This window comes from Callorhinus ursinus, unplaced genomic scaffold (genome assembly GCF_003265705.2).
Source record: "Callorhinus ursinus isolate GAN/ISIS: 27379988/994484 unplaced genomic scaffold, GSC_fseal_2.0 scaffold7, whole genome shotgun sequence".
Classification (NCBI taxonomy): Eukaryota; Metazoa; Chordata; class Mammalia; order Carnivora; family Otariidae; genus Callorhinus; species Callorhinus ursinus.
Genome location: NW_027397069.1, coordinates 75,940,308 through 75,966,381, shown reverse-complemented (window position 1 = coordinate 75,966,381; position 26,074 = coordinate 75,940,308). Strand labels below are relative to the sequence as shown.

The 26,074-nt window shown below is 38.9% G+C and overlaps 2 protein-coding genes across 10 annotated transcripts in view; one reads left to right on the top strand and one right to left on the bottom strand.

Moving 5' to 3' along the window:
* The window catches only part of RNF17 (ring finger protein 17), a 140,709-nt gene extending 138,875 nt beyond the window's left edge, over positions 1-1,834 (top strand). For 3 of the 6 annotated variants that reach the window (XM_073894821.1, XM_073894818.1, XM_073894817.1), the window contains one exon: positions 1,654-1,834. In XM_073894821.1, coding sequence (XP_073750922.1) covers positions 1,654-1,788 — 135 coding nt within the window. In that variant the 3' untranslated portion in view covers positions 1,789-1,834. Of the gene's footprint in view, positions 1-1,069; positions 1,174-1,653 lie in introns of all 6 variants that reach the window. The other 3 variants (XM_025875238.2, XM_073894819.1, XM_073894820.1) reach the window with 2 other exon arrangements.
* CPAP (centrosome assembly and centriole elongation protein) overlaps positions 1,775-26,074 on the bottom strand; it is a 49,006-nt gene continuing 24,706 nt past the window's right edge. For 3 of the 4 annotated variants that reach the window (XM_025875242.2, XM_073894822.1, XM_073894823.1), the window contains exons 10-17: positions 19,423-19,665; positions 15,283-15,367; positions 11,236-11,300; positions 10,643-10,762; positions 6,719-6,859; positions 6,555-6,639; positions 6,355-6,475; positions 1,775-3,832 (exon numbers count right to left, since the gene is read on the bottom strand). In XM_025875242.2, the coding sequence (XP_025731027.1) occupies positions 3,640-3,832; positions 6,355-6,475; positions 6,555-6,639; positions 6,719-6,859; positions 10,643-10,762; positions 11,236-11,300; positions 15,283-15,367; positions 19,423-19,665 (1,053 nt within the window). In that variant the 3' untranslated portion in view covers positions 1,775-3,639. The remainder of the gene's footprint in view (positions 3,833-6,354; positions 6,476-6,554; positions 6,640-6,718; positions 6,860-10,642; positions 10,763-11,235; positions 11,301-15,282; positions 15,368-19,422; positions 19,666-26,074) is intronic. The other variant, XM_025875243.2, reaches the window with a different exon arrangement.

Sequence of the window (26,074 nt, the reverse complement as noted above, 5' to 3'; positions counted from 1 at the left end):
ATTTATTTAAAAAAAATAAATGTTCAAATGAGAAAGTTCAGATTGTGTTTAGTATAAATATGCTTTCTTTAGAGGTTTATCATGTCACAAAAGGGTAGCCCATGGGCAGAATCTGGCCTGAACCTGTTTTAAAATTGGAAAAATTTACCCCCAAAAAGTCTGTATTTCACTTCTGATTCAATATTTTTTTTTTAAAGATTTTATTTGACAGAGAGAGACACAGCGAGTGAGGGAACACAGGCAGGGGGAGTGGGAGAGGGAGAAGCAGGCTTCCCACGGAGCAGGGAGCCCGATGCAGGGCTCGATCCCAGGACCCTGGGATCATGACCTGAGCTGAAGGCAGACGCTTAACGACTGAGCCACCCAGGCGCCCCTTGACTTCTGATTAAATATTTTAAATTCCAGGAATCCTAGGTCTCTTTTCCAAAATGGCAGTCAGCCGAAGTAGTATATCAACTCCTTTGAATGGAAATATACTCTAATTCATCCTGGTCCTCAGCACTGTTGTTTCAGCCCAACCTACCCTGATTTTGGGACCCAGGATTTGGAGATTCCTGATGTACTGGCTCTGACAAGAATGAGCTCTTAATGAAAGAGTGCTCTTACTAGAAAGTGCTTTTTGAGAACCTCTGTACGTATCATGCTTTTGGGTGTGCAGAGTAGTGTAAATAGCTTATGTACGGATTCTCAAGAAGCCAGTGAAAATACAGACAGGGCTAGTAAGTATTCTTACATTATTTATTCATCTCTATGAATAACATTCAAAATTTGGTCAGTTTATGCATAAAAGTATAATGCCTTATTGGTAGAATATAAATGAATTTTAACAGGGATGGTAGTGTTAAAGCCATTGGCTTAATCTAGGAAAACTTTGGGTCGAAGTTACATTTTAAATATAAGATTGGAAAGAATGGGATTTAATAGGAAACCATCACAAAGATCTTTTTAAAATACAATTATTAATAAATTTGGAGAATGCATTTTCCTTCCTATGTGATATAGGCCAGATATAGGAGGGAGAAACCAGCAGACATTACTGTATTTCTTGACAACTATCTTTTAATTTTAGGCTCAGGCACCAGAACAAATAGTGACATTATATGAAGATGAACAGTATCCAGTTCATATGTCATTAGTAGAAATGGGGCTGGCAGACCGAGACGAATGATGTTAAGTATCATGACTTCTTGTTCTCCCTTATAATCAGCATAAGGCATGTGACTGATATAGTGGAGATTAATGCTAAATTGCCCATAAAACACCATCAGACTTTCCTTGATTTCTCAAAGAATGACAACAAAGCTCAACAAGAACCTCTCTTTTAGACTTTGTAGGCCCTTTTCACCTATTGAATACCAGAATCAAAGAGGATCTGCATCTGTAAGAATGCTTGGAATGACTATCATAGTACCAGATAGTGGTTGGGGATGGGCAGAAGAGCAGAAGGAAGTGGGCACTATAAGTAATTTAAGCACATAAGTATATAGTAGGCAGAGAACACTATTGAACAATCCATGACCTAATAACAAATCTATTAAAGTACTTAGGTAACCAGCTGTTTATTCATCCACGTAAATGTAACAAGTGATTCAGTAACTAGTTTGAACATTTAATTAAGCAAAGGTTTTAAATAACATGCATTTTGTTTTCCAGTTATACAGTGTGGAGCCTCTATATAGCAGCCCAGAAGAAAGTTTTCTGTTATGTGTAAGCCATTTCAGGCTTATTTTTCTTGACTTGTTCTGCTGCAATAGTGCTGGCCTTTTTTTTTTTCCCCTTACATGTTAAACTGTCAGGAACTGTTTGAAAAAGTTAATAAATACTTGCTTTCAAATATTTTCTGGTTTTATTTTACAATAATTTCAAAACAAATATTTTAGGCATGTGAAACAAATGTAGTTCATTTTATTACGAATGTGTAAGTTTCAGAAGACAGATCTCTCAGTACAGTTGAAGACTCCTGTAGTGCCCTTCCCCATTCTCTTCCCTGCAGAGGTGAACATTGTTGTCAACCTGGTGTTTATTATTCTTACATTCTTATTTTACTGCATATGAATGCATCCATAAAGCAAGATATACTACTGCTGTGTATATTTTTTAATGAGTGTGCTACTGCACCTTTAATTTACTATTTGTGCTATTTATCCATGTTGGTATGCAGAGCTCTATTTTATTCACTCTCACTCTTCTATCCATCTCCGCACATAATTCTGTTGATATTTAGGTTGTTACCAGTTTTTTTCAATTACAAATATTCTTCTGTAGTACCCCTTGCATACATGTTACGAGTTTTCTAGTATACATACTAAGTAGTGGAACTTACTAGGTCATTAGGTAATTGCTTTCCAAAAAGTGGATTTACTCAATTTACTACCATCGGTTGAGTTCCTTGGCAGTGTGTGGTGTGGCCAAACTGTATTGATATTAGTATACAAAGTATCTCATTTCAATATGTATTCACTGGTTTAATAGTCACTTGTTCGCTTGTTCATATCCTTTGTCCATTTTTCTATTGAGTTGTTTGTAATTATCTTATTGATTTGTAGGAATTCTTTATATATTCTGGATATTAATCCTTTGTCAAGTATGTATATCTTCTAGTCTGTGGCTCATCTTTTCTCCTTTTTTGTGGTATCTTTGGACACACCTTTCATTCGTCACCTTTTTTAGTTTGTACTGTGTCACATTTAAAAATCTTTATTCTGAAGTAATATAACTCCTAATTTGATAAGTTTGCAACTTTTTTCATATTCAGTTCTTAAATCGCCTAGAATTGATACCTTTAGCTGTTTTTAAAAATGGGAGTCATTGCCAGTATTACTTGTATATTGCATTTATGTGACTATACCAACCTGTAATTATTATGTAAATTGATATGTAGGTGACTTGCCCTTCCTTCAAGGACATCTTGCTTCTGTCAGCCTACAGTTTTATAGGTTATAACATCAAGGTACCTGTAGTTGATCAGTTAATACCAGCTCTAGTTATTTTTCCCACCCCTTCCATTCTCAAGTCTCCCATTTTAACCAGTTACTATATACCATCACAGTAAATGTTTTCTCCTCACTATGATTATCTGTACTCACAGAATGAATTCTTCTTCCTATTTTGGTGTTTGACCTATCTGTATTCATTCAGTTTTAACTTCCCATTCTATTACAATTAAAGAACCTCTTTAGTAGATAAAATGCTTTAATCTTAGTACTAACTGAACACAGTATATTCTGACTGGAGACATTCTCTTAATTCGAGTAAACTTTCTGTGCAAGTTCTTGTTAGTGGCTGATGTGCTCGTGGCAATTCTGTGCTATTGTATTTCTTGTACTTCTTGGCTTTTATAACCATCTTCAATAAAAGTGCCTCATTATTTTTGCAGTCTATACAGTTTATAACAAATAATGCTTTCCTTAGTCATGCACTTAACTGTAGAAAGGTGAACTAAAAATGAAAGCTGTTCTTGTACATTTCAAAGAATATAAAAAGCTATGGTGTTTTATTTTACAATCCAAACAATCTTTTCCATTTATATATATATACACAACACACACAGTATGTATAAATTAAACCACAGAAACCACAAATGTACATTTTTTAACAAGAAAATCAAGTTAGTGTTATGATTAGTCATGCACAGTATCATTACAATTTTGTATCCATTAGAACATTACCATCCTTGTCTTTAACCCTTATTCGACCAGATGTATATTTTGTTTCTTGATGACCATTTGTATATACAGTTTTAACAGTGCCATCTGGATATTCCCGTCTCTTGAACTGGGCAGTGTGTAGTTCTCTTTGGCCATTATTAAACTCTATGATTTTGTTGCCATCTCTGTAAATAAAATTTAATTTCTTTAAAATATTAAATATATAACAGGAAAATGATCTAAAAATGGCCTTTTGATTCTGGCAGTTCTTTCCTCTCCTAGAACCTCCACTGGTCCTCTCCTTGCACAATACCTTCTTTGCAAATTCTTTCTACCCTGTTTCTGCTTCAGGCTGATAGTTCCACTGATCAGATTAGCACTTAAATGTGCCCATGAAAAGTTTTTAATAAATTTATGTTTTCACTACAAAATACTTAGGTTTTTTAACTTCACCTGTATTCCACCTCTAAGAAAAATTGGGCATTGTATTAAAATATGGCTTTCTGGGGCACCTGGGTGACTCAGTCGGTTAAGCGGCTGCCTTCAGCTCAGGTCATGACGCCAGGGTCCTGGAATCAAGTCCCACACTGGGCTCCTTGCTCAGTGGGGAGCCTGCTTCTCCCTCTGCCTGCCGCTCCCCCTGTTTGTGCGTGTGCGCTCACTTTCTCTCACTCTCTCAAATAAAGTCTAAAAAAAAATATATGGCTTTCAGTTTTGACCTTTATTCTTTTCAGTATGTTTAAGCGTCTGAGTGCTTACTCTTTATCAGATTGGAGAAGACTGTTTATATCCCTGGGAAGGGCCATAAATCAGACTTAAGACCTATTCTGAAGCAGTGGAACAAACTGTTAATCCCAAGTAGACTGCTTAATGTGCATGCAGGACATTCAAACTGAACCCCGACATCTATCTATAATGTGCCGTTAGAAACACAAAGCTAGGCTATAGACTGTGAATTACCACTTCTCAACACAGTGGGGTTTTTTTCTATTTTGGTTATTTCTCAAATTTTATGTGAATGTAATGGCTTTGTGCCACATAGAAGTGTTAGAACTAAAAGCCATTTTGAGAGCCACTGTTTTATCAAGTGCAGCCCCAGGACCAGGGATGACAGCATCTCCCAAGACATTATTAGAAATGCAAATTACTGGCGTGGGGTCCAGCAACCTCCAAATGAACAATTCTTCCAGGTGGTTTTTTTTTTTTTTAAGATTTTATTTATTTATTTGACAGAGAGAGATAGCAAGGGCAGGAACACTAGCAGGGAAAGTGGGAGAGGGAGAAGGAGGCTTCCCGCGAAGCAGAGAGCCCAATACGGGGCTCGACCCCAGGACCCTGGGATCATGACCTGAGCCGAAGGCTGGCGTCTGAAGGGGCGACTGAGCCACCCAGGCGCCCCTTCCAGGTGGTTTTAAATGCACAGTTAAGTTGAAGAATCACCACTATAAATAAAAGATGCCAAAATAATTCTGAATGATCTGATATCTGGGATTTGCTTGAATGTAGATGAAAAAAGATTGGCCACTAGTTAATACTTGTTGAAGACGGACAGATGGGTACAATGGAGTTTTTATCATTTTCTCTACTTTTTATTATAAAAAAATTTCAAACATAAGTTAAAAAAGATGGAAAATTTTCTGAAATTGCTCAAAATATAATGTACATATAAGATTTTCCTCAAGTTTTAGAAGAGATTGGTATGTATTTAGTTGAACATCAGAGAAAATTTCAAACCATGTTAACGGAAAATACTACCATGACCATAAGAAGTTCCTACATTATTTGAATTTGTGTTTTTACCATTTACTTTTTTTTTTTTTTGCTAACTTTCTAACACACAACTCAAATTAGTTAAATGCATGCACACCTAGGAGAGGAGGGTGCAAACCAAGTAGGACAGTGGATCTGACAAACCTTCATGGTTTTAATTAAAATGGTGACTACAAGAAGCTCTGTATTGTGGATTGAAGAAGTCATTAAGAAGAAGTCTCTAACTTCAAGAACTATAACACTCAGAAGGATAAAGAAGTTGCTATTTTAAAGTGAGTCAGGGAGGCCAGAGGAATAAAATACTAATCAGGAAGGGACAAGGAGATCCAGCAAATCATAAGAGAAGAGACACAGTAATTCAAATACTGCCATCATTGTTCATCATTGTTCTTTAAAACTGATAGGGCGGCTTTCCTTCTTTGTGTCTTATTCACTGTTTTCAAATTTCACCAAATTTTTTTTTTTAAGATTTTATTTATTTGAGAGAGAGAGCAATAGAGCATGAGCAGTGGGGAGGGGCAGAGAGAGAGGGAGAAGCAGACTCCATGCTGAGCAGGGAGCCTGACACGGGGCTCGATCCCAGGACCCTGAGATCATGACCCGAGCCGAAGGCAGACGCTTAAGTGACTGAGCCACCCAGGCACCCCACCAAATTTATTTCTGTACAAATACTTGCCATTCCCTTTTTGTGAAGTACTGTACAGACTCCCTTTAGGTTTCTAGGCTACAGACTAGGTATTAGAACCTATATGTCTCTAAGTTTTAAACTCCAAAATGCTGAACTCTTTTTCACCTCTCAAAGTGTGTATCTGTACTCACTACTAAACTTACTGAAATTCTGAATGACTTACATAAATGTTTTAAGATTTCAAAAATTCACTTGGAAATACAAGTTGAAAATAGGCAAATCTAGAAGCAAATTTAACATACAACATACCTTTGTACTCTTACAATTGTACCATCTGGAAAAATGCTTTCTTCTTGTCCATCAGGAAATAGGTTTTTGATTGTCTGGTCAGGAAATGTGATTTCTTTTCTCCCATCTGGGAAATGTTTCTCTGTTTAAAAAAGGTTACTATAAGTATTTTATTTTTAAAGAAAGGAAAGTAATTAGGAGAGGGCAGAGCAAGTTTTTACCTATTTGTCCACTTGAGAAATGTAAGATTTCTAGTCCTTCTGGATAAGTAGTGTGAGTAGTCTGGACAGATGCATAGTAGTAGATCTATAAAGACAGAAAGTCAGTATGTGTTTTCTCTAGAGATGTTTAAGCCATGGAGAAAAACAATCCTAGGGAAACCTACCACTCTCTCATCTGGCATGACCTGCTTCACATCACCATTAAAGAAAGTGACAGTGACAGTCTTCCCATCTGCACTCACTTCTTTCCGAGTTCCATTTGGAAACAATATAACATGGCACCCATTCTTATAAACCTTTTCTATCTACAAAAAAAGGAAACAAGATTATCAATAGGAGAGATTTCCTCCTGATACCACATGACAAAAATATTCTCTTCCAAATTACCTTTGAAATCTTTCATAATTAAAGGCAAAAACATTGTCTCAAAAATACTGTCTCCTGAACCATGAGAAATGATGGACTCTGAAAAACAAACTGAGGGTTCTAGAGGGGAGGGGGGTAGGGGGATAGGTTAGCCTGGTGATGGGTATTGAGGAGGGCACGTTTTGCATGGAGCACTGGGTGTTATGAACAAACAATGAATCATGGAACACTGCACCAAAAACTAATGATGTAATATATGGTGATTAACATAACAATAAAATTTAAAAAAAAATATTGTCTCCTAGTATCAACACATCACCATTCTTATGTCACCAAAACAAACTCATTTTTTGCTGAGTTTTCTTTTTATTAAGTATAGTTGACATACAATGTTTGTTTCAGGTGTACAACACAGTGATTTTACAAGTCTATATGTTATGCTGTGCTCACCACAAGTGTAGCTCCATCTGTCACCAGAAAATGCTATTACGGTATCATCGACCATATTCCCTATGCTGGACCTTTCATCCCCATGATACTCATTCCATAACTAGAAACCTGTACCTCCCACTCCCCTTGACCCATTTTGTCCATACCCCCACCTTCCCCCATGGCAACCATCAGTTTGTTCTCTGTATTTATAGGTCTGATTCTGCTTTTGGTTTATTCATTTGATTTTTTTAGATTCTATGTGAGTGAAATCACATGGTACTTAGTCTGACTTACTTCCCTTAGCATAATACCATCTAAGTATATCCATGTTGTAGCAAATGGCAAGATCTCATCCTTTTTTATGGCTGTGTGATATTCCAGTGTGTGTGTGTACACACCACATCTTCTTTACCTCTCTATCAGTGTACACTTAGGTTGCTTCCATACCTTGACTATTGTAAATAATGTTGCAACAAACATAAGGGCACATATATCTTTCTGAATTAGTGTTTTTGTTTCCTTTGGGTAAATACCCAGTAGTGGAATTATTGAATCATGGTATTTCCATTTTAACTTTTTGAGGAACCTCCATACTGTCTTCCACAATGGCTGCACCAGTTTGCATTCCCATCAACAGTGTACAGTGTTCCTTTTCCCCCACATTCTCACTAACACTTGTTATTTCTTGTCTTTTTGATTTTAGCCATTCTGATAGGTGTGACGTGATAGCTCACTGTGGCTTTGATTTGCATTTTCCTAATTAGTGATGTTGAGCATCTTTTCATGTCTGTTGGTCATCTGTATGTCTTCTTTGGAAAAATGTCTGTTGGGGTCCTCTGCCCATTTCTTAATTGGATTGTTTTTTGGGTGTTGAGTCATGTAAGTTCTTCATATATTTTGGATACTAACACCTTACCAGATATGTCATTTGCAAATATCTTCTCCCATTCAGTAAGTTGCCTTTTTGTTTTATCAATGGTTTCCTTTGCTATGCGCAAAAGTTTTTTATTTTGATGTAGTCCCAATAGTTTTGCTTTTGTTTCTCTTGTCTTAGAAGACCTATCTTGAAAAATGTTGCTATAGCTGATGTCAAAGAAGTTACTGCCTATGCTCTTTTGTATTTTTATAGTTTCAGGTCTCACATTTAGGTCTTCAATCCATTTTGAGTTTGTTTTTGTGTATAGTATAAGAAAGTGGTTCAGTTTCATTCTTTTGCAGGTAGCTGTCCAGTTTTTCTAATACCATTTATTGAAGAGACTGTCTTTTTCCTGTTGTATATTCTTGCCTCCTTTGTCATAGATTAATTGACCATAAGAGCATGAATTTAGGAGCGCCTGGATGGCTCAGTTGGTTAAGCATCTGCCTTCAGCTCAGGTCATGATCCCAGGATCCTGGGATCGAGCCCCACATCGGGCTCCCTGCTTGGGGGGGAGTCTACTTCTCCCTCTTCCTCTGCTGCTCACCCTGCTTGTGCTTGCTCGCTCTCTCTCTCTGTCAAGTAAATAAATAAAACCTTTAAAATAAAACAAAAAAACCCCGTCCTCTTAAAAAAAAAAAAAAAAAGGCATGGGCTCTCTGTTCTGTCCCATTGATCTATATGTCTATTTTTGTGTCAGTACCATACTGTTCTATTATTACAACTTTGTAATATAACTCGAAGTCTGGGATTATTTCTTTCGTAATTGCTTTCAGTATTCACGGTCTTTTGTGATTCCCATACAAATTTTAGTATTATTCTAGTTTTGTGAAAAATGCTGTTGCCATTTTGATAGGGACTGCACTGAATCTGTAGATAGCTTTGGGTAGTATGGACATTGTAACAATATTAATTCTTCCAATCCATGAGCATGGAGTATCTTTCTATTTGTTTGTGTCATCTTCAATTTCTTTTTTACTGAGTTTTTTTTTTAAGTAAACTGCAGGTATCACTTCATATATAAAACACTTCAATTGATTTAAGGATAGGTTTTAACATAACCAAATCATTACTGCCCCTAACAAACTGTAATTCCTTCATCATATTGTAACCCTCTATGTTGTTTTCCCTGAATTCACAAAATACTCTTTACAGTTTATTTGAATCAGGATCAAAACAAGGTCCACACACAACACTTGATGACATGTCTCTTAAATCTCAACCTTTAACATTCACCTCCCTGCCCCCTTTTTAGTGATGATTACTTATTGAAAGAACTGGGGGTCCCTGAACATGTAAAATTTCCCACATTCTGGATTTGGTTGACTGCTTTCCAATCATGGTGTCATTTAACATGTTCTCGTATGCCCTACACTTCCTGGGAAAAACTAGTAGTTACATCTAGAGGTGTGAATGAAGTCTGGTTGAATTATTCTAACAGGAATACTTTCTACGAACTGCTGAGAGCTGCTTATGGCTACACATTCAGAAGTGCAGTATGCGACTGTCCTCAAGACCACAAGACCGACTGGGTCACATCAATTAGATCTGCCATGAAGCTCCATCAACCTCTCATCTAGGAGTTCAGTGCTTATTCATGACTACTGCCTAGATCCCTTATTTCATTAGAGACTGCACAGTGATAACTCAAATTTTCTCATTCCTTTTCCATTTATCCGCGGAATTCTTCTAAAAAAAAAAAAAACCTTTTCCCACCAACGATTTGTTACACGAAAGCAGAATTGGTACAAGAAAAGTCTACAACTTCTTCCTTTGACTGTTATTCTTTTGTCCTTCCCTCATTCCTCAAGACTAGCAATGAACTTTGGCCTTATAATTTCAATTAAAATAAATTAGGGTATGTGGAGAAGTAAATTTTCTATAAACCTGAGGAAAACTTACCTCATCCCCTCCCTGCTAACAAACCTGTTTATGTCCCTTCCCTTTTCATTCTTTCTTCTAGCTGGAACACCCAGCCAGGCAGTATCCTGCTCAAAACCTTTCCTAAGCACAAAAATAAAACTGTGAGCTGGAGATAGAAAGGCCGCAGGAAGGGAACAGAGGCTTTTAAAAAGTACCAAGATGATAAAGGCTTTTTACCTATGTTTAGAGGAAGAACAGAGTTTAAACAAAGGAAGTGTAATTTCTTTGTAATTTGCTGTATCTCTAAACTAGAAATGGCAACTAAATGCATGTGTGTGTCAAGCATTTTTAGAGAAGTCCAAACGCTCAAACTAAGGTCACACTCCAAGGAACTATAGTTCTTAAACACCCCTACAGTCTGAAAGATCAATTAACTTAGAATCTAAGTGTTCTGACTCTACTTTAACCTATATTAATTTCTTATAGTATTATTTTTTTAAAAATTTTTAACCTTTCCATCAGGATGACTGATTTCTCCCTGAATTTCTTCTTTTTCCTCCTTTTTGTCGTCCTTTTTACACTCAGGATCTGGGAAGTCCACTGGTTCAGGGGCCTCCCTGGGTGAGGCAGTCTGCAAGGACAAGATGCGTTCTTTTTATCTGTCCTAAAGGACATGTAATCACATTTCAAATAGCTAAAACTTACATTTATTTCCAAATGCCAGACTCTATTATAGGATTTGATGACTAGCATTTGGTGTTATATAAAAAACATTCACAATGTTAAGTAAAAAAAAAACCCTCCTTTATAGGGGTGCCTGGGTGGGTCAGTCGCTTAAGCGTCCGACTCTTGGTTTCAGCTCAGGTCATGATCTCAGGGTCGTAAGATCGAGCCCCACATCAGGCTCTGCGCTCAGCACAGAGTCTGCTTGAGATTCAATCTCTCCCTCTCCCTCTGTCCCTCCCCCCACACAAGAGCTCTCTCTTAAATGAATCTTTTAAAAAACCTCCTTTATAAATGGTTTAGAAACTTAAATCAGTTAACTAAGCAATTTTAAGCCTGAGTAATCTATGCTTAAATATATAAAAATATAAAGAGATTTACCTGTCCCTTATCCGAACTGCCTAAATCACGGGGAGGCACAGGCTTGGATCTTCGAGATGGATTGCCTGTTAGAATATAATTGTCAAGAGTTAATTTTCAGATTTAATTGAAAGTTTTAAATTTACTTAATATTATGGTCAAACATTTCCTTAGTTCATATCCCTTTGTGAACTACTGTCCTTTACCCATTAAGAAAGGAATTAATATTTTTCTTCACCAATCTATGAGTTTATTATATAAGTTCAAATATTTAATAGGCACTTAAATCTGTGTGACCAAGACAGACAAGGACAATATCTATTTTTTGAGAGTTTACAATCTGGAGGAAGAGACAGGTGTTCAACTAACCTAATAGATGAACCCAAAGGTATTTTGGAGATAATCACAAGGACTTTAGTTAGAGGCTTAGGTGTGGGGTAGATATAATAGAGGCATCCAAGAAGACAAATAGAATTTTGCTTAACAAAATAACTGCGCATTTCATTAAAATCCAGGCCTAATTGCTGTGGTCTAGAACAAAACATAGGGAAGGAGCTCTAAGACACTGGTCTTGGCAATAATTTCTTGATACCAAAAGCACAAGCAACAAAAGCAAAAATCAACAAATCAAAATTCAAAAGCTTCTGTACAGCAAAAGAAATAATCAACAAAATGAAACAGCAACCTACAGAATGGGAAAACTTTTGCAGACCATATATCAGATAAGCGATTAATATCCAAAATACAGAAGGAACTCCTATAACTCAGTAACAAAAAAAAAAATGATTGAAAAATGGGCAAAGGAGCTCAATAGACATTTTTCCAAAGAAGACATCCAAATGGCCAACAGTACATGAAAAGATGCTCAACATCACTAATTATCCAGGAAATGCAAATCAAAACCACAAGATCACTTCGCAGCTGCCAGAAAGGCTATCATCAAGAAGAGAGGAGATAAGTATTCGCAAGGATGTGGAGAAAAGGAAATCCTTGTGCACCGTTGGTGGGCATGTTAAACTGGTTCATCCACTATAGAAAACAATATGGAGGTTCCTCAAAAAATTAAAAATAGACCTACCATATGATCCAGCTATGCCACTTCGGAGTACACACCCAAAGGAAATGAAAACAGGAATATCAAAGCCCATGTTTTTACTGCAGCATTACTCACAATAGCCAAGATATGGAAGCAACCTAAGTGCCCATCAGCATATGAATGGATAAAGAATACATGATATATATACACAATGGAATATTATTTTGCCATGAGAGAGAAGGACATAATTTGCAGTAACATGGATGGACTTTGAGGACATCATGCTAAGTGAGGTAAGTCAGACAGAGAAAGACAAACACTGTATGATCTCACTTACATGTGAAATCCAAAGAGGCCTAACTTTTTGTAAAAAGAGAGTGAAGTGGTGGATACCAGGAAGTGGGAGTTTGGGAGAGAAGGGGCGATGTTGTTGAAGGGTAGAAACTTGCAACAAATAGTAAATAAGTCCTAGAGAGCTAATGCACAGTATAGTGAATATAGATCATACTGTATTACAATCAACAAATTTGCTAAGAAACTTGATCTTAAATTCTCCAACCACTAAAAAGATTTAATTATGTTATACAAAAAAAAAAAAGAAGATATAACTATGTGATATAATACAGGTGCTATTTATCACTACACTGGCAATCATAACATATATCAACATATCATACATCTTAAAAATTTTTACGTTATACATTGAATACATTTCAATAAAAAAAATAGTTTTGGTTCATCAAAAGAGTAAAAAGGCAGGCCACAGACTGTAAGAAGATATTTGCATGTGTAACTGTTAAAAGATTATGATGGGGGAAGAGGAAATGCCCCCATAAACCAATAAAGAAAAAGACAAACAACAGCATAGAATGAGTAAAAGACCTGATCAATTTTTCTCAAAAGAGGGAGTCTAAATAGCTAATAAATATAGGCAAAGGTATTCAACCATTTCAAAACTATAATGAGACAGTGTTGAATCCCTACCACACTGGCAAAAATTTAAGTCTGACAATACCAAGTATCAACAAGGTGTGGAACAATGCAAGCGCTTACATTACATTGCTGGTTAGACAGTAAAATCATTTTGGAAAATGTTTTGGCAAAATCTATGAGTGTTAAAGATATTCTTACTGATTACTCAGTAATTCCAGTACATGCCTTAGAGAAATGAATGTGTGTTTAAGAATGTTCATAGCATCACTGTTTAACATACCAAATTAAAAAAAAAATTTAACCATCAACAGAATAGTCAACTGTAATATATTCATAAACATTCAAACTGCCTTGCAGTTTTTGAAAATTTTAGTGAACTAGAGTTGCAGATCAATATGACTCTCAAAAACAATGTACAGTAAAAGAAGACATACAGTATAACTATTGGAACACATACAGTATAACTATTCAGAAAGTTTGAAAACAAATCATTTTTTAGGGCTGCACCTATTAGAGTAGAAACTACAAAGAGAAGCAATGTAATATGATCACGGAGGGGACAGCCCTGGGATGCTGCTACTCTATTTCTTTATCTAGCTGGTAGTTATCTAAGTATGTCCTTTATAATTGTCAAACTGCATATGTTATATCCACTTTACTAAATTTAGTTCATGAAAATAATTTCTAAAAATTCCAGGTAAAAACCCAGTTGTGAAAAAAAAAGTTCATAAGAGAAAACAGTATATTTGTGACGTAAGGATTGAGAAAGATTTCTTAAAGTCATAAAAAAAAGATTGATAAATTCAATAATAAAAGGAAAAACAGGGGCACCTGGGTGGCTCAGACGGTTAAGCCTCTGACTCTTGGTTTCTGCTCAGGTCATGATCTCAGGGTCCTGAGATGGAGCCCACATTGGGCTCCCTGCTCAGCGGGGAGTCTGCTTCCCCACCTCTCTCCTTCTGCCCCTCCCCCTTTGCATACTCTCTCTCTCTAAAATAAATAAATCTTAAAAAAAAAGGAAAACATGCACATAAAAAATACAAACCGAAAGCTAAACCCAGAACTGGGAGAAAATATTAGCAGTGCTTGTAACTGAGAAAGGATTAGTGTGAAGAAGAACTTCAATAAGGAGAAACCTCTCCTCCCTATAAAGTTTTAAACAGGCAAAAGAAATGAACAGGCAATTCACAAAAGAGGAAACCCAAATGCCCACTAAATATACAAAGAGATGCTCACACAACCTTATCAGTAATCAGGAAAATGCATATTAAAATTACACTGGGGCGCCTGAGTGGCTAGTTGGTTAAGCAACTGCCTTCAGCTCAGGTCATGGTCCTGGAGTCCCAGGATCGAGTCCCGCATCAGGCTCCCTGCTCGGCAAGGGGCCTGCTTCTCCCTCTAACCCTCCCTGCTCTCATAAACTCTCTCTCTCTCTCATTCTCACTCTCTCAAAATAAATAAATAAATCTTTAAAAAAAAAAAAATTACACTAACCCACCATTTCACACCCATCTGAGACTGGCCACAACTTCAGTCTGACCAGGTGAAGGGTAAGTACAAAGAGCATATTCTGCTGATGGTAAAAAAATGGCAAAACCACTTTGCAGAACAAAGGGAAAACCTCCTACAGCACAAGCCTGGTATGACCCAGAATCCTACTCTTGGTATGTGTCTTAGAGAAACTCACAGGACAAGTAAGTTCTGCAGACCTATTCATTCTACTGCAGACCTGTTCATTCTACTGACAAACTGGGGAAAAGCATGAACTCCATCAACAGGAAAACTCAACTGTAACAAATATACATGGAATCTGTAGCTATTAAAATCAATAAACTAGAGTTTATACGTATTAATGGGAGTATCAAAATATTGAGAGAAAAACAAATTATAGAGGGATACATAGAAATAATACTATATTGATTTATGGACATAATGTAGTAAAAGAATGAAAAACAAGCAAAGGAATGTTGTCAGGATGGAAATAGGGGAGTAGAATACACAGGGGCTTTAATGATATTTACAATGTTTTATTTCTTAAATTGGGTGTAAATTCTCTATTCTTTAAATTCCTTAAGTATTTTATAAAGGTAACTTCTTACCTTTTGTCAGCAAATGATTTTTCTTGTATTTTTCTACCTGGGTTCCTGAAGAAATCTGACTCTTTTGTAATCGAAATGATGAATTCTATAGTATGAGATAATTTTGAATATAAAATTAGTGTTGGTCTACACATTAGTACAATGAATGAAACTAATAAAACTCAGTTTGCAATGAACATGGGTTAAGTTTGTTCATTTATGTTTTCATTTATCACTACAGGTCAGAGGGAACAAGCTATTATTTAGGAATGAACTATACACACACCCCACCTTTAGAAATACAGCTGACCCTGAACAACACTGGGCAGGGGGGTTAGGGGCAGTGACCCCCCCCCATGCACTTGAAAATCCATGTGTAACTTTTGACTCCCCCAAAATGTGACTACTAACAGCCTACTGTCAGGAAGCCTTCCTGACAACATAAGCAGCAGATTAACACATATTTTGTATGTCCTATGTACTATATACTGTATTCTTACAATAAAGTCAGGTAGAGCAAAGAAAATGTTATTAAAATCTTAAGGAAGAAAAAATATATTTACAGTGCTGTACTGTATTTATTGAAAAAAATCTGCATACAAGTGGACCCGCACAGTTCAAACACATGGTTTTATATGGTTCAAAGGTCAACCATATATTCATTCTTCAAGTGAGGGCCTAACAGACAACATAAAATGAAACAGTTTTCTGTGATTGTACCAGATTAGCCAAAGAAGAGGGCAGGAACTCAACATCAGCAAAACCCCTTTATCTCAACCTCTCCTGTGAACACACCCCTTACCATCTTGCTCTCACCTTGAGCCCTAGCTCCCCACCGAGAAGATGGCTCACCACAGCCCCCTTCCAGAGACAGAAGTTTCTCACCCTCAGAACTCACACCCCTAGGTTTAGGGGTAGGGTAGAGGTCTTCCTTGCTCCCCGTTACCACTTCCAACAAATCTCTCTCCTCCCTAACCACCCCTGCCCCAGCTCTGCGTCTCATGTCCATGACTCACCTACCCTGTACCCCCTTGCCTTAGCTTCTGTTTCCTGCCCTACTCCATCCTACCTCAGTCATGCATGCCAAGGGGCAAACTCTAGAACTAGTCATTATCAATATCTGCAATTATCAGTAACTGCAAAGATCTCAATTTCGAAGCCCTCCAAGCCAGAATGTGGGGCATTCTACAAAACAATTAGCCTGGTCTATTCAAAAAGCCAATACCATTTAATAAAATGCTAAAGTGCTAAAGGGTAAGATGCCATGATTTCTGCAATTAGCTTCAAATGGTCCTGCAAAATACATATACACAAGTGGTAAAATGTTAACAGTGGTCATATCTAGGTGACTATTCAGGTGTTCATTATACTATTCTTTCAAATTTCTGTTTGGGGAAGCTGTTATAATAAAACGTTTGGGGAAGAGGCAAGAATTCCACTTTCTGCTGACTGCCACATCCTATCCTTCCAGCTCATTCCTCTAACACCCTAACTCCACCAATGCGTACAGCCTCCAGGGCCCTACAATTCACTGATCCCTACAGATTTTCTATGTCCCTCAAAACCATACAGCCTTACACCCTTCTTGTGCAGCTTAAACCATGGTTCACTACAGTTACTCTGGCTGCATATACCATTAACTCCCATGCCCCTCACTCACTTTGGGTATTCACCTGCATGACCACACCTCTTCTAAAATATAACTCTCCACCACCCTACAACCAAAAAGCTGAACAAGAAAATAATACAAACAATTCTCATTTGAAATGTATGATCTCTAACCTACATTGGCCCCCAAAGCAGCCCAGGAATCAGGCTACATACACTTCCCCAGTCTCTTTGCTTTCCACTCCCTTGGACGACAATGTCACACTTTCTCCCATCTCCTCAAACCTCCTACACTTCTCCATCCTCACTCTCAGCTGATGACCAAGCTTCCTACTTCACTGACAACGTGAAGGCATGAGGAGGGAACTTCCCACCAGCAGACACCACACACCGAGCCCGGGGCCACACCTTCCACATTCTGCTATCAGGCACTTGCTGTCTATGCTCCTGGCCAAGTCCAGCCACAAACCACCCCACCCCCCGCCCTTCATTCCCTAAATCCCCTGGCCTCTCCCTTATAAACATTGCTTCAACAATTCTCCCACCTTCTCTGGCATCAGCATTTTCCTCTTTACTGAATCAATCCTACCAATACATAAACATTTGTTAATTTTCCCACTAAAAAAACAAACAAAAACACCTTTCCTTACAGCCACCACCCCATCTCTTTACATTTACTGCAAAACCTCTCCCACAAGCTTCTTATACTGTCTGAAACGTCTCTTTTATCCAGTCAGGCTTTTATCTTCAACACATCCCTAGTTGGTAAACCTAATGACTGTCAGCGCTCATCTAATTTAGCAGCAGCCTTTGACACCACTGGCCACTCTCTTCTCCTAGAAGTCCTTTCTTTTCTTGGTTCTCAGGACACCACACTGGCCTCCTTGACTCTACCCTCTCTGGCTAACCATTCTCCTCATCCCGTCTTCTCACACTCTGGCTCAGTGTGTGGATCTCTTCACTACCCACAGTTTCAGTGTTGATGATCTCTGCCAGCCCAAAGCTTTACCACACATCCTGATGAACCCCAAACTTCTAGCTTCAACCTAACCTTCTCCTGATATGTGCATAACTGCCCAGTTAACATCTCCACGTTCTCAAACTTCTCCTCCAAACTTCTCCAGTTAACTTCTCCACAGGCATTTCTAAACCTGAGATCCTAATATCCATGGCCCCAAGAAATAAATACATGCTCTCTTCTTGTGTCTTACAATAAATGGAATAATAATGCCAAAACACTACACTAAACTTGGAAACTATTCTTTACACCTTCCTTGCTGTCACACCCCATATCCAGCTCATCAATAAATCCCATCCACTTCTCAGCCCGCCACTGCTGCTCCCCCAGTCTTAAGCCACTGTTCTCTCTGGTGTGAATTACTCCAACGGTCTCCTAACTGGTGTTCTGAATTGTGTGTATGCCCCTCCACTCCCTGTTCAGTCTACAGTAGACAGCAGACAAAGTAAGCTTACTAAAACAAAAGATTAAGTCAACTCTAATCACAGCCCTCCAAGCGCTCCCCTTCTCAGAGGAAACACCCAAGGGCTTACAAGAACTGATTAAGGCCCTAAGGTACTCTGCACCCAGCTCCCTCTGTCACACCTCCTATCGCATCCCCTACCATTCTCCCCACTTACTCTGCTCTAGCTCCACCAGCCTCAGGCCATGCTCATGCTCAGGCCCACCAGGGAGAGAGCCTCTGGGCCTCGGGCTCCTCTCGGGCTCTGCTCTCACCCAGGCTTATCTGGGTGAGAGTAGATATATCTATATGAGAGCAGATAAATATATCCCTTATATTTATATTTAATGTATAATAATTATACATATTTAAATTAATATATTTAATAATGCGGGTCATTATTCAAATGTCACTTTCTTAGTAAGGCTTTCCTTGGCCACCCTGTCTAAAACAGCAACACCCCCCACCCCAACAGTTATCATCCCCCTGCCCTGCTTTTTCTCCTTGGTTCTTGTCACTATGTCACACACCATATATTTTATTATCTATCTTATTTATAAACCTCTCACCACGAGAATATAAATTCCAAGAGGGCAAGGAAGTTCATCTATTTTGTTAATTGTCTTATTCCCACTCCCAAAATCAGTGTCTGGCACAACATAATTGTGAAGATAGATGAATGAAAGACCAATTATTTGATTCAAAAGGATCATATGCATGTGACTTGCTGCAAAAAAACTTCACTTGGCCTGTTTTAACTAAGATTATCTGCCTATTTTACTATAATTCAAAAAATTCTAAAAATGAATCTGAAAACTGCACAGCAATGCTCAAAAGAATTTTTCAAATGTGGTAAAAAATACATAAAACTCACCTTCGTAACCACTGTTAAGTGTACAGGTCAGTGGCATGAGGCACATCCAGTACTCTTTTTCTCTTGCAAAACTGAAACTCTGTCCCCATTAAAGAGCAACTCCCCATTCCCACCCCTACCCCCAGCCCTGGCAACCACCCTCTCCTTTTCGGCTCTATAAATTTGAGCACTCAGATATTTAACGTCTCCCTGACTTGACGAAACAGGCTCCAAACCTACCACGGGCCCATCTTTTTTTGCGGCAGGCACACAGGGACCCGTCCTGAGGCTGTTCTCAGTAGCTTCTGCTTTCTTCCAGGCGTCTAGTCGGAATCTTTCCATCACTTTTATTTCTTCCCTGAGGTCTGTGTTCTCTCTGACCAACATTTCTATCTGGCTTCTAAGACGGCCATGTGTACTTGACCATTTTGCTTCCTTTCTTTTCAAATCTTCCTGTAAATCTGCTATCTGCTGTTTCAAAGTCTCTCAAAAAAAAAACAAAACAACAACAACAACCTAGGATTAAAACAATGCAATAGAAGAAAAGAGTCACACGAACAAAACAGAAGTACCGCCCTAACACAGACAGCAGACAAGGGAAGGCTTGGTCAATCACATTTCAAAAATACCAAGTTCTTCATGAAAGGGACTGGGGTTCAGGTTAGAGACTCACCTTATACCATCAACAAAACTGATTCCAGAAGGAGGCAGGCACCACTTAGGAGTTCACTGCAATAACACTGTCATGAGGTAATAAAGGTCTATACTAAGCTATTGAAATAGAAAGAAAGATAAATGGGGGATTATCTGGTAAAGAAAAAATTAATAGGAATTTATGACTAACTGAAGGAAGAGTTAAGGTAAAGGATGATTAAAAGACTCAAAGTCAAACCATCAGTCCTGAAAACAGATTCTACTTGGAATTCATGAGAAGAAACTGGTTTTAAGAAAATGATTTGTTTCAGATGCACTAAATGACAAATGTGAAGAAACTCCTGGAAATATCTAGAAGCAATTTGCAATTATACAAACAAAAATCAAGACTAATATCAGAACTAAGGAAAAATTAGTCACCTACATGGCTTATGTGGGTGCAAGATATGGGGAGTGCCTGAGAGCTGAGGAAGGAGCATGGGTGGAAGCAAGACCTCATTGCTCACCACCTGAGAACCTACCTGATATGAGCCTAGGGGAAGGGAGGAGCCCTAAGCAGCTCATTAATACACATGTAAAACTTGATGTTTATCCATTTTCTTGTAAGCCTCATGACTGCCAAAAAAGCAACTAGGTGACAGAAAGAGACTAGGGCTGGAAGGGCCTCCCTTGGGGGGTGGTCACATCACAGGGAGCATGGACTCTAGGTTTGGGTGAGATCAAGGCTCAAATCCCAGTTCTGTATCTTAAAAGCTCTTCAAACAAGGTATTAACCTCCCTAAACATCAGCCTCCCTATTTATAAAATTGTGGAGTATAACCAATAAATGAGCAATTTCTAGCTGGTAAGCATTATCATCATGTGGGCAAAGAGACTTATTAATATTAAAATGGTAACACATATAAGTCTAAATAGGTTAAGAATTCAAAAGCAAATAAGCCAAAGAGAGAAAGACAAATACTGTATGGGTATCACTTATATGGGGAATCTTAAGAGAAAAAAAGAAAAAAGCCAACTTCACAGAAACAACAGAACAGTGGTTGCCAGGGGCTGGGGGAAAGGGAAATGGGGAGATGAAGGTCAAAGGATAAAAGCCCGCAGTTATAAGACGAATAAGTTCTGAGGAGCAGCGTACAACATGGTGACTACAGTAATAATACGGTGGTGTACACTGAGAGCAGATGTTGCTGAGAGCAGATTCTTAAGCATTCTCAGCACACACACCCACACAAAGAGTTAACTATGTAAGGTGATGGATGTGTTACCATCTTGATCTTGCTATGTATATAAAATCATTACATTGTACATTTTAAATATACATGCTTATATTTTTCAATTATTCCTCAATAAGGTTAAAAAATAATTCAACAGCAATTAATATTTATAAAATACGTACTATCAGGTACTGTTCTGGGTCCCTGGAATATAAAGAACAAAACAAAGATTGCAGGGAGAGTTGTGTTGAAGGGGACAGGGCCTAGGGAAGAAAAGGCAAGGCAGGCAGAAGAAAGCAGTGTTGAGGGGAAGGGAGCGTAGGCAGGGAAGGGAAGCTGCAGTATTCAATATGGCAGGTCTCACTGAACAGAGACCTGAAGGAGGCTCAGAGTGAGCCACATAGCTGTTCAGGGGAAGAGCATTCCCAGAAGCACCAGTAAATACACCAGGGAGGAGGGTGCCTGGGCACCATCGCAGAACAGTAAGCAGGCCAGTGAGCTGGGGCAGAACGAATGACACAGAGGGAAAAAGGTGAAAGAACACCGGATTATATAGGAATTTGAGGCCCATTGTAAGGACTGGGGCTTTTATTATAAGAAAAAAGTGGAGCCATTAAAGGGCCATGGGCAGAGAGGGGACGAGACCTGTCATCTTTCCAGAAGAATCACTGGCTGCTCCATGGTAAACAACCCATGGAAAAGACAGGGCGGGAGCAGAGCTGTGGCCAGCCAGTCCTTTAACTCAGAGATGGCAACTCAAGTCTGGGTATGTTTTCTGACAGAAGAGCAAGCAGTGTGAGACAAAGAGAAGAAAACACTCCTAGGTTTCTGGCCTGAGCATGTGGAAGGTCAGGGATGCTGCCACCTGAGATGGAGAAGGCTGGGGAAGGGAAGTGCAGAAGTTCATTTGGAGACACGTGGAGGTGAACTATCCAGTAGCTGGTCAGATAGACCAGACCAGCACATAGAGCAGGTCCAGGCCAGGATTTAAATTTGGAAGTCTTTAGCATATGAATCCTAACTGAAGGCATGAAACTAGAGAGATCATCCTCCCTGCTGAGTGGCCTCCACCATTAAGTTAAAGATGAGGAAAAAGCGAAAGGGGACGAGGCAAGGCACCAGCCAGGTAAGGGGGAAACCCAGAGCACCACGCGTCCTGCGAGTCAAACAAACAAAAACTCTGATGAGTCAAACGAACAAAAACTCTAATGAGTCGTATGCTGCTGGCGGCCAAGTCACAGGAGGACTGCGAGCTCCCCATCAGGGAGAGGCCAGGGACCAAAACAGGGGCAGTTTCAGGGCAGTGGTGTGGACGGAAGCATGTGGAGACACAACAGGAGCTGAGATGGTAGACAGTGAAACAGACAACACTTTCAAGGAGTTTTGCTACAAAGAAACAAAGAAACAGCATTGTGACCCCAGGAGTATGGGGGCAAGAGAGATTTTAAGTAAGAGCAAGTGTGTACACTGATGACAAGGTTCAGTTGAGTGGAAAATGGGTGGTGTTAGAGAAACAAGAAATGCTGGAGCAGGGCTGTAGGTAGTGAAGGGGTGAGACCTGGTATATAAGCAGGGCTTCCCCATAAGCATGGACAGTTCATCTAAGCAACAGACAGAGGCAGAGCACATGGGCTCAGACACCAAGGCAAGACCAAGAGTAGGATCAGTGGGAAGTTCTCAGCCATGTAGAAAGCGGGGTCTTCAGGGGGTAGGGAAGTTTGAGAAGGTGCGGGGGTGGGGCAGAGTATGGAATGGAAGAGTGTGAGAGAAGGGAAAATAGAAACAATATAGGCCCACTCATGGTTCGTGCTCATGACTTTAAAATGAGCCTGTTTCCCGGGGCACCTGGGTGGCTCAGTTGGTTGAGCAACTGCCTTCGGCTCAGGTCATGGTCCTGGAGTCCCGGGATCAAGTCCCGTATCGGGCTCCCTGCTCAGCAGGGAGTCTGCTTCTGCCTCTGACCCTCCCCCCTCTCATGCTCTCTCTCTCAAATAAATCAATAAAATCTTAAAAAAAAAATGAGCCTGTTTCCCATGAAATTTTTCTTCCAGCTAAACTAAGTGTTATGGGAACAAAGATGAAGTAGGCAGGAAATGCCAGGCTTACAGTCTTGCCAACAAAATATCATGACTTGAGAAAGGGAGTAAAGAATACACTTATAGAAATGATTAGAGTGACTGACTCTGGGGTTTAAGGACATAAGAGGGTGGGGAAAACCAATGAATTGGAAGGTCCTAACGGGACCGAAAGATTAGAGTAATAAAAGGAGTGAAAAATATTAATATGCTTGGTCACAAAGGGCTAGAAAATAGGATTTAAAAAATAACAGCTAGAATGAATATGTGTGAAGAAGAGGAAGAGAAAGGGTCAGGATAAAAAACACATGCAGAAGATAAAGTCAAAAGAAATTGTTATTGATGGAATTTGAAGATGGAAAAGGCCTAGACCTCTTTTTATCCCAAGTGTGAATGGGGAAAAAGTCAAAAGAAAAGGCAGATTTAGCAGAAAGAGGGTAAGTTAAGTTTGAAACATCCAAACAGAGCTAACAAGCTCATTACACAGCACCTCATTGATCCTGGCCCCTCAAATATCTTCTGAGTGAAGAAACAGATACACAGGTTGGTAACTCAGCAGAGATCTGACTGAACATCAATGTGTAAATGGTCAATGAAAACTCACTGCATGCAAATTAGAATAAAATTACATGATTAAGATAAAAGAATCAGTGTGAACTCATGACTTCAGAAAGACATCACCCTTCGCCAGCGGTGCCACTCCGCCAGGCACCAACAGCAAGGACACCACTGCTGCTGACGCCAATTGGCTCCCTAGTAGGGCTCCTTGGACAATGGCTGATTTCAGATGTGGGGCAGGTTGAAGAAAAACAAAAGCAAAAAACCAGGTGATCTGAAATAACCAGTTGTTAGAGAAAGCAGGGATAATTTCAAACATCTAAGGGCAATGGCAAAGCCGAAGGACAAGGAAGCTCCTACCGGCCAAACTGGGGCCACTTGTTTATCAAAAAGGAAATTTTGTAATTAATTAGAGTAACTTGAGTCTGTAAAAGGCTATAAATCAATAATGATGAATGTAAATTCCAAGAGGAAAGAAATATCTTCTTCATTAACAATTCCCCAGTGCTCATCATAAAGGGTTCTCAAATCAATGTGTTGAAGGAATGAACACCGGAAAGAAGAGAGTTAATATTTTTAAAAATAGCTATAATATAAAAGAAGACTGAATATACCATCTCTATTCTCTTAACGATTTAATAAGTAGAAGCATAGCAATAAATACAGGTTTGTTTTCTATTAAGTATATATCTGTTTTTAAAGTAGTATTTGCATAGTGTAAGAAAAAGAGAAAGTGTAACAAAAACAGAAATAATGAATACCCACTGTCACACGCAATAATCAAGTCTGAAAGGGGTCTAATGCTTAAGTCAACACTATCAAAGTAGAAGGAGCATTCAGGAATGAGTTCTAAAACTATGAAATAGATTCTGAATGTCTAACATACTAGATTCAATAAACTGAGCATTAACCAAAACAGAACAGCACATGTTTCTTCCCACAAAAATAAACAGAATTAAAGACCCTAACTGACATGGCACGTGGTAACTTAAGCTTTAGGTATGCAGATGAGCTTGCTCGACAAGGGTATACTACACAAGAGGGGAGAAAACAGAGGCTGGGACTCAGTATTACTAGTATTTTTTTTTTTTCTAAGTAGGCTCCACACCCAGTATGGAGCCCAGTGCAGGGCTTGAACTCACAACCCTGAGATCAAGACCTGAGCTGAGATCAAGAGTTGGATGCTTAACCAACTGAGCTTAACCAACTGAGCCAATTTTTGGCACCCCAAAAATACTAGTATCTAAAATATGGAAGTTTGCATTTTATGCCACGTAAGCAACGGAGAGCCATTTAAAATTTTCCGTTTGATAAATTGAAGTTTCACTTGTTTTTTTTTCTTTTTAAGATTTTATTTATTGATTTGAGAGTGAGCGAGAGAGAGCAGGAGCAAGGGGAAGGGGCAGAGGCAGAGGGAGAAGCAGGTTCCCCAGTGAGCAGGGAGCCCGACATGAGGCTCAATCCTGGGACTCCAGGATCATGACCTGAGCCAAAGGCAGTTGTTTAACCAACTGAGCCACCCAGGCGCCCCTGCAGTATTACTTGTAATGAAGTTCAGTATGTCTGTGTTTTCTTTATACTTAGTTCTTTGTGTCCTCTCTTAGAAATCTCTGCATATGCCAATGTCACAAATATATTCACCTATGTTTTTTTCTAGAAAGTTTACAGTTTTCACTAGAAATGCATTAGTTATTTTTATTTAAAGACTTATTTATTTTTATTTTAGAGAGAGAGTGAAAGAGAGCATGGGAGGAGAGGGGCAGAGGGAGATGGAGAGAGAAACTTGAGCAGACTCCATGCAAAGTGCGGAGCCTGATGTGGGACTCAATCTCAGGACCCGAGCCAAAACCAAGAGTCAGGACGCTTAACTGACTAAGCCACCCAGGTGCCCCTGCAGTGGTTATTTTTAACTACTACATTCCTCTGATTCTGTCCATTCTAACTTTGAAATAAATAGGACTGATTATTTGGCCTATCAGTTGATAAGTTTTAAAATTAAACACCCTATTAGTATAGGGGCCTTAAATTTATATAAATGACTAGAAGTAACAGTATTTGGTGTAAGGGGTGTCAATCAGATCAACACAACATGATGCTGGTGAATTTCCAACTCTTGGCTTATTAATTCATCCATGGCATTACTGTAGTCTTTTTTTTCTTCTTTTTGGAAGCCTTTAGTAAGTAAGAAAAGAACTGATATATTTTACTCTTTAAAAGTCAGACTACAAAAAATGTTCCTCATGCAGTCTCAGATTACTTACTGAGTCAATGGATGATTAATAAATTGATACCCAGGGGCCCCTGGGTGGCTCAGCTGGTTAAGCATCTGCTTCTGGATTTCAGCTCAGATCATGTTCTCAGGGTCCTGAAATCGAGCCCCATGTTGGGCTC